The sequence below is a fragment of the Panulirus ornatus genome, chromosome 64 (assembly GCF_036320965.1).
Source record: "Panulirus ornatus isolate Po-2019 chromosome 64, ASM3632096v1, whole genome shotgun sequence".
NCBI classification, from domain to species: Eukaryota; Metazoa; Arthropoda; class Malacostraca; order Decapoda; family Palinuridae; genus Panulirus; species Panulirus ornatus.
The window spans coordinates 14,302,695-14,318,672 of NC_092287.1; the positions used below are offsets into that span (position 1 = coordinate 14,302,695).

Genomic DNA, 15,978 nt, shown 5'->3' on the forward strand with positions numbered 1-15,978 from the left:
CAGTTCATTGTCTCCTAACCATCATCTTTCCGTCCTGCATCCTTTCCTCTTCCCCACCTCACTAATCCGTCACATTTCCCTCGTGAATCTGAAATCTTGCCATCCTCTGCCCGCCCTTAGCCATCATTAAGGCCTGCCGTGTCCGTCGTAACCTTGTCATCCCTTCATCACCTCTGATCGTGGTAAAACCTCCCGTGTCCGTGCGGGATTGTGACAACGCGTCTTAGCCGTATGGACTTGTCCCAACATCCAACTTAGACCAGGTGAAGCCACTAACACCCGACTGACACTAGACTGGCCCCTAACAACACCCGACTGAGACCTTTAACAACGGATCTTTAACAACATCCGAGTTAGTAAGGATGGGCTTCTAACAATATCTGACTAAGACCAGACGGGCTTCTAACACCGTCCAGATGAGACGAGACGAACCTCTGACAACATCTGACTCAGACATGATGAACCCCCTGACACCACCCGACTGTGACGAGATGAGCCCCCTGACACCACCCGACAGTGACCAGGGTAAGCCCTGACACACGTCCGTGACCAGAGGGAACAAAGACCAAACATCCAGACGTGCCTTTGTGGACCTCCGACCTCCATCCACGGCACATCCCTTACGTCTCCTCCAGCACGTCCTGCCGTAATCCAGCAAGCTCCTCTTGGTGCTCCCATCGTTAATCCTAAGGGCTTCTCTCGTGCCGCATCCAGCAGTAATCCCACGGACTTCCCTCGTACTCAGCTGTAAATCTTCGAACACCTCCCGCATTCTGTCGCAATCAAACGGACTCTTCTCGTCTTTGCACAATCGCAATCCAATGAACACCTACCGCACCCAGTCGCAGTCAGACAGAATGCTTGACACCGTAGAAGGTCCATCCTTAATGTCGAGTGGTCTTACAGTAAAATCCTTGGTACATAGACAAACACCAGGCAGTACTCAAATCGTGGACTGCCTCAGTTATGCCAGACTAGCCAATGCCCTACAGAGCAGGTAAAGATTGCCTTAGATTTAGACCAGTTAACCCAAAAGCACTTTTTCAGCTTTTAAGTGATTCTCGACTAAATCTTACCTCCCTGTGATTTTTCATGTCTCAGGAGATGATGAGGTTTTGAGATTCATGTCTTAGAAATGAGAAGCTATGAACATCTACGCTGAATATGGTAGAGTTATGGCTAAAATGGAACGTAATCAACTTTTAGAAAAGCTCGTCTTTACAATAGACATCTAAGGGAAAGATTGGGCCATTAATAGCTGCTATAACCTACGTATATTGAACATGAGTTAGCAGTTAATTTGAATGTGATATAGAAAACATGAAGGTTCATTGCCAGATTGCATTCATATTGTTTCTCAGGAGGTAAAAAAATTATTCTAGAGGCTATCTTTCCCCGCAAAAATGGCGTCAAATGAAATAAACCAGTTCATATCTCTGGACTAAACGTCTATCCGGGAAAGGCGGGGCCGCTCTGATGGCGGCATAAAGGAACGCAGTTGTACCCATATATTTTATGATATTTCACCCACGAGATGTTGTTGAAAATACTTTAAGATATGATTATGAGAAAAAGGAAAAATTTCTATGTGCCTTTATACGTTCATTGTGCTCGCATGTGTTTGTGTGGGTATGCTTGTGTGATAACCATTGGTGATTACCACTTCTGTGTCACAGGACAAGGGAGTTTTACCCTCTTGTTGCTCAGCCTCTTAACCTTGGACATATACCATGTCCTAAACTTAAGTATATAGATACAGATTCACCCAAGCTCTGACCAGGTTCCCATTCATCGAACAATGCCAGTGGTTGACCGAACAGTTGGGTTGGCTCCAAGCCGATTGCCCTGTCTAGGATTCGAACCTGAACTTGTTAGATAAGTGGGTCACAGCGATAATCACTGCAGTATGGGGTTCGCGTGTCTGTACGTATACTCATGATGTAAATCAACTGAAAACTTGCCCTTCAACATTTTTCTTGCCTAAATTAGGGTAAATTAGATTAATAGTCGGTTAGGTTAAGTTAGGGCACAAAGGTGGGAGCTTTGCACTCATGACGCTCCAATTCTTAAACCTGAAATTTTGTTTTAAGGGTTTTTCAATTTTCTAATGGTAAATCGCACTTGCTCCCTCTTCCCTAGTCTGCTTCCGCGATTCTTTAACTCTGTTGCTGAAGAGAAGATGGCTCACGGTTAACTGGTTGCCTCAATCATGTTCTTTCATACGTTTCCTACGCTTCCCGCGTCAGCGAGGTAGCGCCAGGAACAGAAGAAAGGCCATATTGGCTCCCGTCCATTCTCTGGTGGTCATGTGTAATGCACCGAAACCATAAGCCCTGTCCATAAGGCTATGTGTGTGTGTGTGTGTGTGTGTGTGTGTGTGTGTGTGTGTGTGTAAATGATAGAAATCTTTAAACTCACTTTTAATCCAGCACTGTTCTCTTACTAAGGCTCGTAGAGTGTACACAGCCAAGGTCATGCACTCAATGAAAAACATGATCAGAAAAAAATATTGAATGGAATCGAAAAGCATCGCACCGAGCGATATAGTTGCTTGTTAGCAATAAAGGACATTTTCACGGTGCATCACTATATATATATATATATATATATATATATATATATATATATATATATATATATATATATATATATATATATATATATATATATATATATATATATATATATATATATATATATTCTTTCTTTTTTTTCCCTATGATCTTTGATTCAGAATCTCAAATATTCACTTTACTATTTTGTTGAATGTTCTTCATAAAATGACTACTTTAAAGCAATCAGCATGTTATACATAGCTTCTCATTAGTGTGTGAATCGGCTTGAAATTTGCGTCTGCTACACATTTACACATGTGAACGCTTTAGCTTGCCTTAGTGAAAAGCTGCTTAAAGTAAAACATCAGGACCGCATTTCTTCTCCTTACCTTATGAAGCTGCATCTGTATACATATGCAAGTGTTGAGTTGGTCATAGGTGTTCTGGACTCTTCTGTTCCACTCTTGGTGTGTGTGTGTGTGTGTGTGTGTGTGTGTGTGTGTGTGTGTGTGTGTCATCATATCCTCCACCCCAACAGCAGTCAGTGATGGCTATTTCTTTTGTAATTTTCACAGATCCCTCTGGTCAGTCTGGTGAGTTAGGCTTTGGGCCTGTAGAATGCTAGGGTCATTGAAGCCGTCAATTTCAAGCTATTACCACCATCTGACAAAGTTTTTAACGCCTTTTTCAGGTGTTAAAAGATAATTTGAAGACCATACATATACACTCACACTGTGTAATTGGCCAATTGTTTCCGAGAAAGTTCTACAGCAATGTGGTTTATGCTATGTTACGGAATTCCAGTTCCCAGTTTACATTATTGGTAAGTGATTCAACTTTGTGTAGTTAACTAAGATTATACCTTCTCTGCAAATGAGGTTTTATTCTTCCAATCTCCTTTCTTGTCTTCTTTGAATATATATTCAGATTCCAACATTATATGACCCCATTTACAAATTGGCGTATCATCATTGGTGTGCCTGTCTGTCTGACTGTCTGACAGTTGTGTGGTCACTGCTGAACTGACCAGTCACATAACAAGTCCTTTTTTGTTCCTGGCAGCACGAGCTGGTGGTAGCAGCGGAGGCGTCCGGTCGTACAGCGCACGCCATCGTGCGAGTCACTGTGGTCGACGTCAACGACAACGAACCCCAGTTCCTTGAGAAGGACCTGCAGGTAACGGTAGAGGAGGAGGACGACGAGCACCTTCCTGCCACCATCGCCAAGGTCAGTTGTAGACTAAAGATTAAGTACTGGATAACCCTGAGCCAGACAGGCAGGGAAGGTTACTGTCAAGACTAGATTTAAGTATATGTTGTCATTTATTACTGACGACTAGGTAGGGCATAATATGTCTGAAGTTCCCAGTATTCTCTCATTAATTTGATAGAAATATCTCAGAGAAGTTCGGAGAATCTAAATAACATCGTAGGATTTCAAACAGAAACTATCTTTCAGACACGTAGGGGAATTAATGATCTCTCACAGACTAAATCAAATTTAGACGTGATATAAGTGGTAACTTTAAGAATTTTTCGCAAATTATATGTTGCTGATCGGGAAAAAAAGTTTGCCCATGTCTTCACGTTCTTCATACCAACTGAGGCTTATGAATGAAGGTCGGTGTGGCTCTAGTACTAGGAATTCTTGACGGCACACACGGTAGCGATGCGGTCAGCACCTGACAAACCCGACCTTCTCTAACTTCTCAACTTACGTTGAATCGGTGCTTCCTCACAGCTCCGTGAACTGCGTGGGGAGAGTTCTACATACTTTTCTTCCACAGAACGACACTGCTATACAGAAGATGGAAGGTGGTAGTCTGAGCAAGATATGGTGAAGGTGAGTGAAATCCGTTCTAAGATCGGTACAGATCTGTAATGGCCCAAGGAGGCTTGAAAACTAAGATGATGTCACGATTACATAAGCTCTATTCTTTTCGAAATCCATCTCGTAACGCGCACCTTTGAAAGAAAGGCGGCCTCATCGCATCGTCTCCTGTTTACGAAGCTTCTTTGGGTGGGGTAAGCTGAACAAATATATTAGTAACTAGCATATACATCAAGAAGGTAAGAAATATTGTTTGGAAGCTTGATTATTCTGGCTTCCTTGGGCCTTTCAATCGCCAGAATCATTAAGTCTAGTAATATTCACAGCTCGAAAAATGTTTAACTCATTCTTGAGGTGTTAAGAGTCGATAGCAACTAATCTCTCCACTCAAGTTGCCGTTTTCTGATTATGATAATATGAAAACGATGGAAAAAGGCACATGAACGGGCCGCAAGACTTTACACATACAGGTTGCAAGACTGTACACATACGGGCCACAGAACTGTACACGTGCCGTTTACAGACTGTATGCATACAGGCCGCAACACTGTACACATCTAAGCTGCAGCGCTGTACATGTACTGGCTAAAAGAATGTACATGAATGGGACCAAAGACAGTACTAGCTAACACTAATGGTTAATAGTACTAGACACTGCACCAACTAACACTAGTAGCAGACAGTACCAGTGGCAATACCAGCTAACTCTAGTAACAGACAATACCAGGGACAGTACCAGCTAAAACTAATGATAGACAGTACCAAAGACAGCACCAGTTAATAGTAATGGCAGTACCAGCTAATACTAATGACTGACAATCCCAGAGGCAGTACCAGCTAACACAAGTGGCTAACAGTATCAAGGACGGTAACAGCCAAAGATATCGGCAGACAGTATCTGCTAATACTAGTGACAGACAGTATCAGAGACAGTACTATCTAACAATAATGGCAGGCAATACCAGAGTCAGTACCAGCTTTCACTAGTTTCTGATAGTAATAAAGACAGTACCACCTAACAGTAGTGACTGACAGTGCCAGAGACAGTACCAGGTAACACTAGTATCTGACAGTATCAGGTACAGTACTAGCCAACATCAGTGACTGACAGTATCGATTGACTGCGCTAACTGACAGTAATGGTCAACGTAACCAGTGGGCAGTTCCACCTAACACCTGTAGCTGACAGTGTCAATAGCTGTGCTGGCTGTAATACTACCCGGAAGCCTTCCCGGACAGCTGAATGGTAGTGCTAGTCATTATTAATGGTTGACAGTACCGGCTAGTTTTACGGTTGACAGTAACGACAGAAAGTACAGGCTGGTTAACATTACAGGCGGGATGTAGATGATTGGCAGTTTAGGACACACGAATTTCTCTGGGAAATTAATTATTAAGATAAGGCAATTGCTTTACCGAATGTTGCTTCATTTACGTAGCATTTGTGATGAAGCTTTGATAACTTGAGGAGGCTGGAGATATACAGAATCCGGTGAAATTGTATAGCCAGGTACACTACTGTCAAACACAAGTTAGAATTTCTAAGTTCAATAATCATGTCATATTTCTACCATTCTGAGCACGACGGTACGACCCTTTGGCATGATGAGATGACCTTTGACCTGACCCAAATGATAAAGCAGCTTATCATATCCATGGGTCGCACTTTCGTGCTTAAGATCTCACCGTTGTGCTCAAGGTTCGTATCGAAGCACTGAAAAGACCGTACCGTCGTGCTGAAGGGATCATATCGTCGTGCTGAATGGATCTTATCGTTATGCTGAAAGGATCGTATCGTCGTGCTCAAGGATCGTGCTGTCGTACTGAATGGATCGTATCGTCGTGCTCAAGGATCGTGCTGTCGTACTGAAAGGATCGTATCGTCGTGCTCAAAGATCGCGCTGTCGTACTGAAAGGATCGTATCGTCGTGCTGAAAGGAATGCACCGTCATCCTGAAGAGTCGAGCTGAAAGGTCTCATCCCATCGTGCTCAAGTGGCTAGAGTAGCTGAAGTGTGTCAGTTTTTGCAGCAGATGAGGATTCATAAAGTGGCCCCGAAGGCTGGTCAGTCAATGTGTCGAAGTTTAGGCGTATAAATTAGCCGCTGGACGTGAGGGAAACTTTCATGCAAGACAATTTCAAGTAGCCGCCTGGCCTTCCCTACAGGAGACCATGCAGGACAGCAGTCCACCAGAAAAAGGGTTCGGTGATTACAGAAACTCTGTAGAATTCGAAGTTTCTGTCGCTCTGCTGTACGCTTCTCTTGCACGTTATAACGTTCATGTCCCGGTTAATTTTCTCAGGGAATATTTCTTTATAGTCAAGTTGATATTGTTCTGAAAATAAGGTCAGAGAGGGGAGTGGTAATGATGGGGGATTCGAAGCTGTGAAATCATTTTGTAGATTTGTAGGTCTGAAGGGTTATGCAAGACGAAAGGTCTTTGTTCGTTGGAGTGTCTGAGGGATGTGCAGACACTCTTCATGGACTACACGTCTGGTTATGAGATGTGGCGTGTTGGATATTGTTCGATGCATGCGAAATGCCATCCCCGGTGTCTTCACCGGAATCACAAGAAATCTTAAGACTGCATATATGTTAAGATAAAGAAGATGCATTGGATAGATTTTGCGTTTAATATTGTAGGAGATAATTTGCAACAAGAAAATTCGATTACTAAAATGAATTTCGCATGGTTTATACTATATGGTGTGTTGTTAAAGCCATTGCTGTGGACTGGTTGAGACAGTCAGCCTGCGAGGTTGCCCAGTAATAGAGAGTGAAATAGGAGAAGGTGTGCTCTTGCAGAACTAGCATAGCATTATATACGAGGACACAGGTTGTTTGAAACGTCGTACTGCTATGACTTATACTAATGAAGCCAACACTAGTCATACCCTGGAAGTATTTCTGACACCCATTACGACAGTCTTGATATATTCATCTGTCAAAGGCTTGCACAATCTAGTTTCTACACCTGTTAGTGGATGCAAAATCGTCGATAAGCATTTTAATTCGAATTAAGGAAAGAACCGTTTCTTCAGCAAGATTTTTTACACATGGAATGATCTACCAAAAGAACTACTTCGTCTCATTTTCATGCATGCAGGACCTGGTTCTTTTCATCACCACTGTAGTTAGAAAGGTTTTAAAGACATTTCTCCTTGAGAGACTGCGCTGCTTTTTCACTCTCGCCACACTAAACAGTACGTACATTCCTGGTTTAGTCTGATATCGCAAACTCTCCTCTAAAAGACCCAGTGATCTATTGCCGTTCGTACTCAATTGCTTTCCCTTTGTATACATTTGTACTATGACAGACTCCATGATGCCGACGCCTATTGTTCTTTTAGTTTACGACCAGACAGAAATCTCATCAAACACTATCGTGCCTGACACTATGAGGAAAATAACCTTAGACGTATTTCACTATTGTGAAGTTGACACCGCTAGTGTCATAAGCAGGAAGACCTCGTGACATCTGGCACCTGGCATCGTACAGACTCCTTGAGTGTCACCAAATTATTGCCATATAGCAGTATATCTTGCATGGCCCAGATATGCATAGCTGCTGCATAGCAGTCTAGCCAGCATGGCCCAGACATGTACAGCTGCCACGTAGCAGTATGGTCAGTATGGTCCAGGCCTGTATAACTGCCACATGGTCCAAGCCTGTATCAATGCTCTAAATTTCCGTAAGTTGCTGGAAGAGCTGAGGTTAGCAGAGGAACAGTAGCATGTAGTGGAACAGTGACTCAGGGGAATTTCAGTGATGACGTGATCAGATGAGTCACAGTTGACTGCGGGTGCAGCGAATCATGAAGGGCCGCAATGTTACTGGTTATGACGGAAGCCAAGCAGCCTAGCCACCTCCTGTGGTCAATAGTCGTGATGGTTGTGGTGGAGACAGACGGAAGAGTGGCAGATGCTGGCAAGGGCCAAGTGGTAATTATTTGCAATTATTTCGGGCGCAGATAAACGCTCCGTGTGAGGCGTAGAAACGAAGGTCTTCCAGGCCTCATGTACGAAATCCCGTACACGAAGAGCCTTAGAAGGGGAACAGGTAACCCATGGATTGGAAAAAGAGATAATCCTAGAGGAAGAAGGGAATTATGCCACTCCATTCGCTCACTAATTTCTACTGTTCGGTAAGAGAAGGTAGAAGCATTACCCAAGGAGAGGCACTAGTAATCTTACCATTAGATAAAGGCATTTAGATTAGTGAAATCAGCACCACATATAGTGACAGCCAGAGGATGATGAGCAGTTAGTAAAGATATATTAATGACTGTGTGGTCAGGTGAACCACTATGGTGTTTAGGATTGCTGGTTGGGAAAAAGAAATCCTTCGTGTTAGGAGAGTGGTTGTAATAGTCTGGAATGTGAATATGGAAGCTGAACATCAGCTCGTTTTGTAAGACTGGAAAACGTGAGAGATTCAACCTAAGTATGGGAGAATTTCAATTATACCCAGTGGTGGTGAGTGATAGGAGGCTGTTAAGGCCATGTGGCAAGAGTTTAGATACACGAAAAAATATGGAGGTTGTCGATTTAGGAGAAGAGTAGGCAAAACAAAGGACACATTGACAGTTGAAAGACGAATCTGAAGCCAGATGACGTCAAAGCCAAGAGCTTTTAGCTTATGAAGAGTGCAGTAGGCAGTTCTTTTTGGAAGAATGTATTCTTCGATACCGCCCGGTCATCTACTATGATGCGATGTATTTTGTCACTAAGCAGAACGTCATATGTCTCTCAGTATTCTCATCAGCTCGTCACTGACGTAACCTTGATCTTTGAACAATCTGCAGCCGTCAGAGCCAAAACCGATCATCAAGGGTATAATACCACCATAGGAAAGAGTGACCACAAGGATACCCCCTCCCACGCCCACCTCACTGTTGACACTTGACCTAGACAAATCATGTGGTAGTTGGATTCAGGGATTTTTATGGAGTAGAGAGCCATTCATGTGACAGCAGGATTCCATGGTTTCTTGGAACAGAAAGCACATTGTGTGTCAGTAGGTTTCCGGGGATTTCCTGGAATAGATGGCACATTTAAACTTTGAGTCCTGTTTAGATGTAAAAATTTCCTGTCTTCTGATTGATTCGTCTTTGTATGGTGTGCTGTTCTCACTTATCAGCTCTTCAGGGGTAACTTTGAAAAAAAACTTGACCACCTTGCCCTACGCCGCAATGTTGGTTCACTTTCCCTCTTCTGTAGGATTTACTTTGGTTTTAGCTCCCGAGAGCTGGCTGCTTGTGTGCCCCCCAAAACTAGCTTGACCATGCAATACTCGGCAAGATGCTGCGTCACGTGATTACTCTGTGGCTGTTGACAACTCAGTGGTGGGCCGTTTTGATAAATGCTTTAGAACACTCTACCCTCTCATTTCTTTCCCGATAACTAGTGACCCGGCACATTTTAAAAGACAGGTTTTTCACTTCCTCCAGAACTCACAAATACTTTCATTTGTCTCTTTTTCCCTTTTATGAACCTATGTATATTTCAGTTAAGGTTCGCCCTCGATATGGACTTTTATCCGTGCCTGGAGCCTCCAACGTAAAATGTTATGAGCTGGATGTGCCATCTTGCCTCAGAAGAAACATCTATTTTCCGTAAAGGCCCATTAGGTAACGATGTAAACTAATGTGTTGTTGGAGGTGGGTAAGTTGCCTTGCCAGATGTTTTCATATAGTCTGCTTAATGGGGCTTTGAAGAGTGGTCCTCCAGTGTGCGGCCACATACCTTCCTGTAAAGTTTAACATTCCTGACGACGTCAGAGGGGTCCCCTCCTTCAAAAAGATATTCTCAGTTCAAAGTGACACTATCTATGAGGATGAAGTCACGAAGACCTTCATAAGACGATTCAAGCCTGATATATCAACCCATCGGTCATTGTAATATCATATCTGTGTAATAAAGTGCACTACAGCCTCTCCCTCATCATTGTTTGTCTTCTAAAACCTCGCACAATCCCTTTCTGTCATCATTTAGTAACTAGAGTAAGGTAGCTTTCTTCATCTCTTCACAGTCACCAGTCTTATGATTAAGAAGGGTATTATACTTTTCTACATCCTTGCTCAGCTAGTTAGTAGAAGACTCTTGATGGACAACCCAGGCCGTCTCGTGGACACTGGTTCGCTGCATCGTAGCAGCCCTTCTCAGACCTCTCCACATAGTCGTCAACGTCGTCCAGTTGTTCGTCAGGTGTAGGAAGTTTGGGTTTCTGTGCCGAGGCTGTTTCGACAGTCGCCTGGTTTATGAACGTCTGAGTTTTATAAATTCATGTTTCCTTTCCTCTCTGTTTCTCCATGCCTTTTCTCCTCATCCGTATTTGATTCATCATGCCTTGTTTCAACGCTTTTTCTCTCTGCCAATTCTCGTTGTATGTCTTTGGTTCCCTTGCACGTTCTGTTCGACACTCCTTTTCTTCTTATCTTCGTGTCCACTTAACAGCTCGCCAACTTCTGTAACAAGTTCAGATCAGTCATGGCTTCACTTATTCACAGGTCTTTCGCTTGTCTTTTTATAGTTCACAGCACCAAACAACGTCCCGGAGCTGGACGCCATTAGTTTGTCACTGGACGTTTAACACTGTTTTTGGTGTTAGGTGTACGTAAACAAGACCCTTTTCTTTTATGCGCATTTTTTTCTTTGCAATAGCTACGATATCTTCATCCACAATCCAAGAAGCAGAAGGAATATCTAACTATTGTTGGGTATAATTCTTATTCCCTCCTCTGTGATTGTTGCTGTATCCCCAAACTAGCTGCTCTCATCCACCTTACAAGTGACACACATCTTACTAAATAGCTGTAGTATATTCTGACACATGATAAGTATTATAGATGATTTATTTATTTCTATACTAGCAAAGGCAGAGAATAGTGGTTTTGAAAATATCATTGTGATCAAATACATTGACAGAAATAGGGTTCATTCAAGAAACCCCTAACGCTCGTCTCGAACCAATGAACAATGACATAGTGATACATGTATATTTGATAAGATAACACAAACTTCGAAAAACGTGACGATGATAGTGATAGTCGAGGATACATCTGAACAGAAAACAGTTGAAAATACATTGATAAGAAATAGAAATGCAATGGGAGGAATATGACATACGTTGTACAGAGAGAAATATCCACTATCTTAAAGCAGTACAACGGATGCTCATTTGCAATGTGCCACACAGATAATCTGAACGCAAATGAGGATATGACACTCTACAGATCCTGTCTCAGGGGAAGAATTATATGTAAATGTGAGGTATAAGATATGAAGAACAAGTTTTATAAAGTGGTATCGAAGACACTCACACCCTTGGCAAGGTAAAAAGAGAGCTCACGAAATCAGTTGTCTGCGCCATTCACCTCGCTGAGTGATAGATGGTTGGCGAAAGTGTGTGTGTGTGTGTGTGTGTGTGTGTGTGTGTGTGTGTGTGCGTATGTGTGTGTGTGTGTGTGTGTGTGTGTGTGTGTGTGTGTGTGTGTGTGTGCGTATGTGTGTGTGTGTGTGTGTGTGTGTGTGTGTGTGTGTGTGTGTGTGTGTGTGTGTGTGTGTGTGTGTGTGTGTGTGTGTGTGTGTGTGTGTGTGTGTGTGACAATTAAATCTAACGAAGGATGAAAATAAAACTCTTCTAGCGAACAGAGTTGGGATTAAAAATATGTGCAGATGCTGGGAACGGATGCTACAGAGCATACCGTCGACCTTAGATGGTCTTTAGATCCCGACCATGGCGAATTCACGGGCCGCCCAAAGTCGAACTCATAGGTTAGAATCCTGAATGCGATAGACGGTCCACCTCCAGAAGCTGATCCGTAAATTGGGTATCTGAAACAGGCGGATGAAAGCCGGCAAGGCGGCGGGTTTGGATGGTATTGCGGTGGAATTTATTAAAAAAAAAAGGGTGTTGACCGTATTGTTGACTGGTTGGTAAGGTTACTTAATGTATGTATGACTCATGGTGAGGTGCCTGAGGATTGCCATTGTACAAAGGCAAAGGGAATAAAAGTGAGTGCTCAAATTACAGAGGTATAAGTTTGTTGAGTATTCCTGGTAAATTGTATGGGAGGGTATTGATTGAGAGGGTGAAGGCATGTACACACCATCAGATTGGGGAAGGGCAGTGTGGTTTCACCAGTGGTAGAGGATGTGTGGATCAGGTGTTTGCTTTGAAGAATGTATGTAAGAAATACTTAGAGAAGCAAATGGATTTGTATGTAGCATTTATGGATCTGGAGAAGGCATATAATAGAGTTGATAGAGATGCTCTGTGGAAGGTATTAAGAATGTATGGTGTGGGAGGCAAGTTGTTAGAAGCAGTGAAAAGTTTTTATCGATGATGTAAGGCATGTGAACGTGTAGGAAGAGAGGAAAGTGATTGGTTCTCAGTGAAAGTAGGTTTGCAGCAGGGATGTGTGAAGTCTCCATGGTTGTTTAATTTGTTTATGGATGTGGTTGTTAGGGAGGTGAATGAAAGAGTTTTGGAAAGAGGGGCAAGTATGAAGTCTGTTGTGGATGAGAGAGCTTGGGAAGTGAGTCAGTTGTTGTTCGCTGATGATACAGCGCTGGTGGCTGAATCGTGTGAGAAACTGCAGAAGCTGGTGACAGTTTGGTAAAGTTTGTGAAAGAAGAAAGTTAAGAGTAAATGTGAATAAGAGCAAGGTTGTTAGGTACAGTAGGGTTGAGGGACAAGTCAACTGGGAGTCAAGTTTGAATGGAGAAATACTGGAGGAAGTGAAGTGTTTTAGATATCTGAGAGTGGATCTGGCAGCGGATAGAACCATGGAAGCAGAAGTGAATCAGAGGGTGGCGGAGGGGGCGAAAGTTCTGGGAGAGTTGAAAAATATGCGGAAGTCGAGAACATTATCTCGGAAAGCAAAAATCGGTATGTTTGAAGGAATAGTGGTTCCAACAATGTTATATGGTTGCGAGGCGTGGACTATAGATGTGCAGAGGAGGGTGGATGTGCTGGACAGGAGATGTTTCAGGACTATATATGGTGTGAGGTGGTTTAATCGAGTAAGCAATAATAGGGTAAGAGAGATGTGTGGTAATAAAAAGAGTGTGGTTGAGAGAGCAGAAGAGGGTGTTTTGGAATGGTTTGGTAAAATGGAGAGAATGAGTGAGGAAAGATTAACCAAGAGGATATATGTGTCAGAAGTGGAAGGAACGAGAAGAACCGGGAGGCCAAATTGGAGGTGGAAAGATGGAGTGAAAAAGATTTTGAGTGATCAGGGCCTAAACATGCATGCGGGTGAAAGAAATGCAAGGAATAGAATATATATATATATATATATGTTTATATATATATATATATATATATATATATATATATATATATATATATATATATATATATATATATATATATATATATATATATATATATATATATATATATATATATATACGTTGAGATGTGTAGGTATGTATATTTGTGTGTGTGGCCGTGTATGTGGGTGGGTTTGGCCATTCTCTCGTCTGTTTCCTTGGGCTACCTCGCTAACGCGCGAGACATCGACGAAGCAAAATAAATAAAATGAAAAAAAAAAAAAAAAAATATATATATATATATATATATATATATATATATATATATATATATATATATATATATATATATATATATATATATATATATATATATATATATATTTACATATATATATATATATATATATATATATATATATATATATATATATATATATATATATATATATATATATATATATATGTATATATATGGAAAGAATCACAATTATACGCGTGATCAAGTATATTCCGAAGAGTCCACGGGGAAGATGAAACACGATAAGTTCACAAGTGCACTTTCGCATAATAATCACATCATCAGGGGGGAACACAAAAGAGAAATATATGTCAGTTGATATACAACGAAGAGACGGAGCTAGGACGCCATTTGGTAAACATGCGATTGTCCAAGACAGACAACGAGCGTATCATAAACTTATCATTTCACAAATTTTATCAACAATAAAGTTATCTTATTTGTATAGACTATCACAAATATTAAGATTATAATTCCTTGCGTATTTGATAATAGAAGATTCAATGATATTTCTCGTGATAATAGCGTTACAGTGATAACTGAGATTGCATTACTCAAGTCAATACAATGATCATAGTTATTAACGTAATTGAATAAGGCATATAATTCTTTTCCCGTTCTTATACTATACTTATGTTGCTCAAGTCAAACAGAAAGATCCTTACCAGTCTGCCCAACATAAAGGGTATCACAATTTCTACATGGCACTTTATAGATGCACCCAGGAGAATTTTCTGGCGAATTCCTGATTGAGATCATCTTTATAGCATTACTGTTGGTGAAGGCAACATTTACATTAAAGGCTTTAAGCAACATAGAAAGTAAAGTAAAATTATTATCAAAAGGGAGAACTAAAAGATTCTTGGTGTCAGTTGGAGGTTTGGGCTAAAGTATATAAAATCATTTGTTTGCTAACTTCAGGAATTTATCAATGAAAGACCTAGGGTACTTTAACTTAGATCCATTTTGACTACATTTGATGGAGCCTACTGAACTCACTATAAGTCTTGCTGGAAAATTTTGCTTGTCTGTTTTGATAATTCCATAAATGTATGGCAATGAAGGGCACAAAGATGACAAATTTTGATAAGTAAACCACTACCTTTCAACAACAACTTCATTTCTTTACTGAAATGGGAATTAACTGCTTCTAAGAGATTCTTACAGAGTTTAGAATAATTTCAATCTATGTTCCTTAGGGCATTACATATTTGCAGCCCAGAGTATATTGATGATGAGTTTGAGAAGATATATTCTATTGGATCTAAGTTAAAGTACCCTAGATATTTCATTCATAAATCCCTTAAGTTAGGAAACAAAATCATCTCATAGAGATGAGCCCAAGCCACCCATTGACGCAAAGAATCCTTTAGTTCTCCCTTTTCATAATAATTTCACTTTACTTCCCATGTTCCTAAGATGCTTTAATGTAAATGTTGCCTTCAGCAACAGTAATACTATAAAGAATATCTTAATCAGGAATTCACTAGAGAATTCTTTTGATGCATCTATAAAGTGCCATGTGGATATTGTGATAGATTTTATGTTGGGCACACTGGTAAGGATCTCTCTGTTTGACTTAAGCAACATAAGTAAGACTTAAGCAACATAAGTATAGTATAAGAACGGGACAGAAATCACATGCCTTGTTTAATCACGTTAAAAACTATGATCATTGTATTGACTGGAGTAACGCCATCTCAGTTATCAATTCTAACTCTATTACCACAAAAATATCATTGAATCTTCTATTATTAGATACACAAAGAATTTAAATCTTAATATTAGTGATGGTCTACACAAATTAGATAACTTTGTTGTTAACAAAGTTTGTAAAATGATAAGTTTATGAACGGTCGTTCCATGTCTTGGACAATTGCATGTTCACCAAATGGAGTCCTAGTTTCGTCTCATCGATGTATACCAACTGACTTATATTTCTCGCTTGTGTCTCTCCTGATATTGTGATTATTACATGAAAGTTCACTTGGGAACTTATCGTGTTTCATTTT

At 41.0% G+C, this 15,978-nt stretch overlaps 1 protein-coding gene across 1 annotated transcript in view; it reads left to right on the forward strand.

Moving 5' to 3' along the window:
* Positions 1 to 15,978, forward strand: part of LOC139746244 (uncharacterized) — a 1,225,703-nt gene that overhangs the window by 574,229 nt on the left and 635,496 nt on the right. The window contains exons 4-5 of the mRNA XM_071657250.1: positions 3,618 to 3,782; positions 5,211 to 5,351. Of these exons, the coding sequence (XP_071513351.1) occupies positions 3,618 to 3,782; positions 5,211 to 5,351 (306 nt within the window). The remainder of the gene's footprint in view (positions 1 to 3,617; positions 3,783 to 5,210; positions 5,352 to 15,978) is intronic.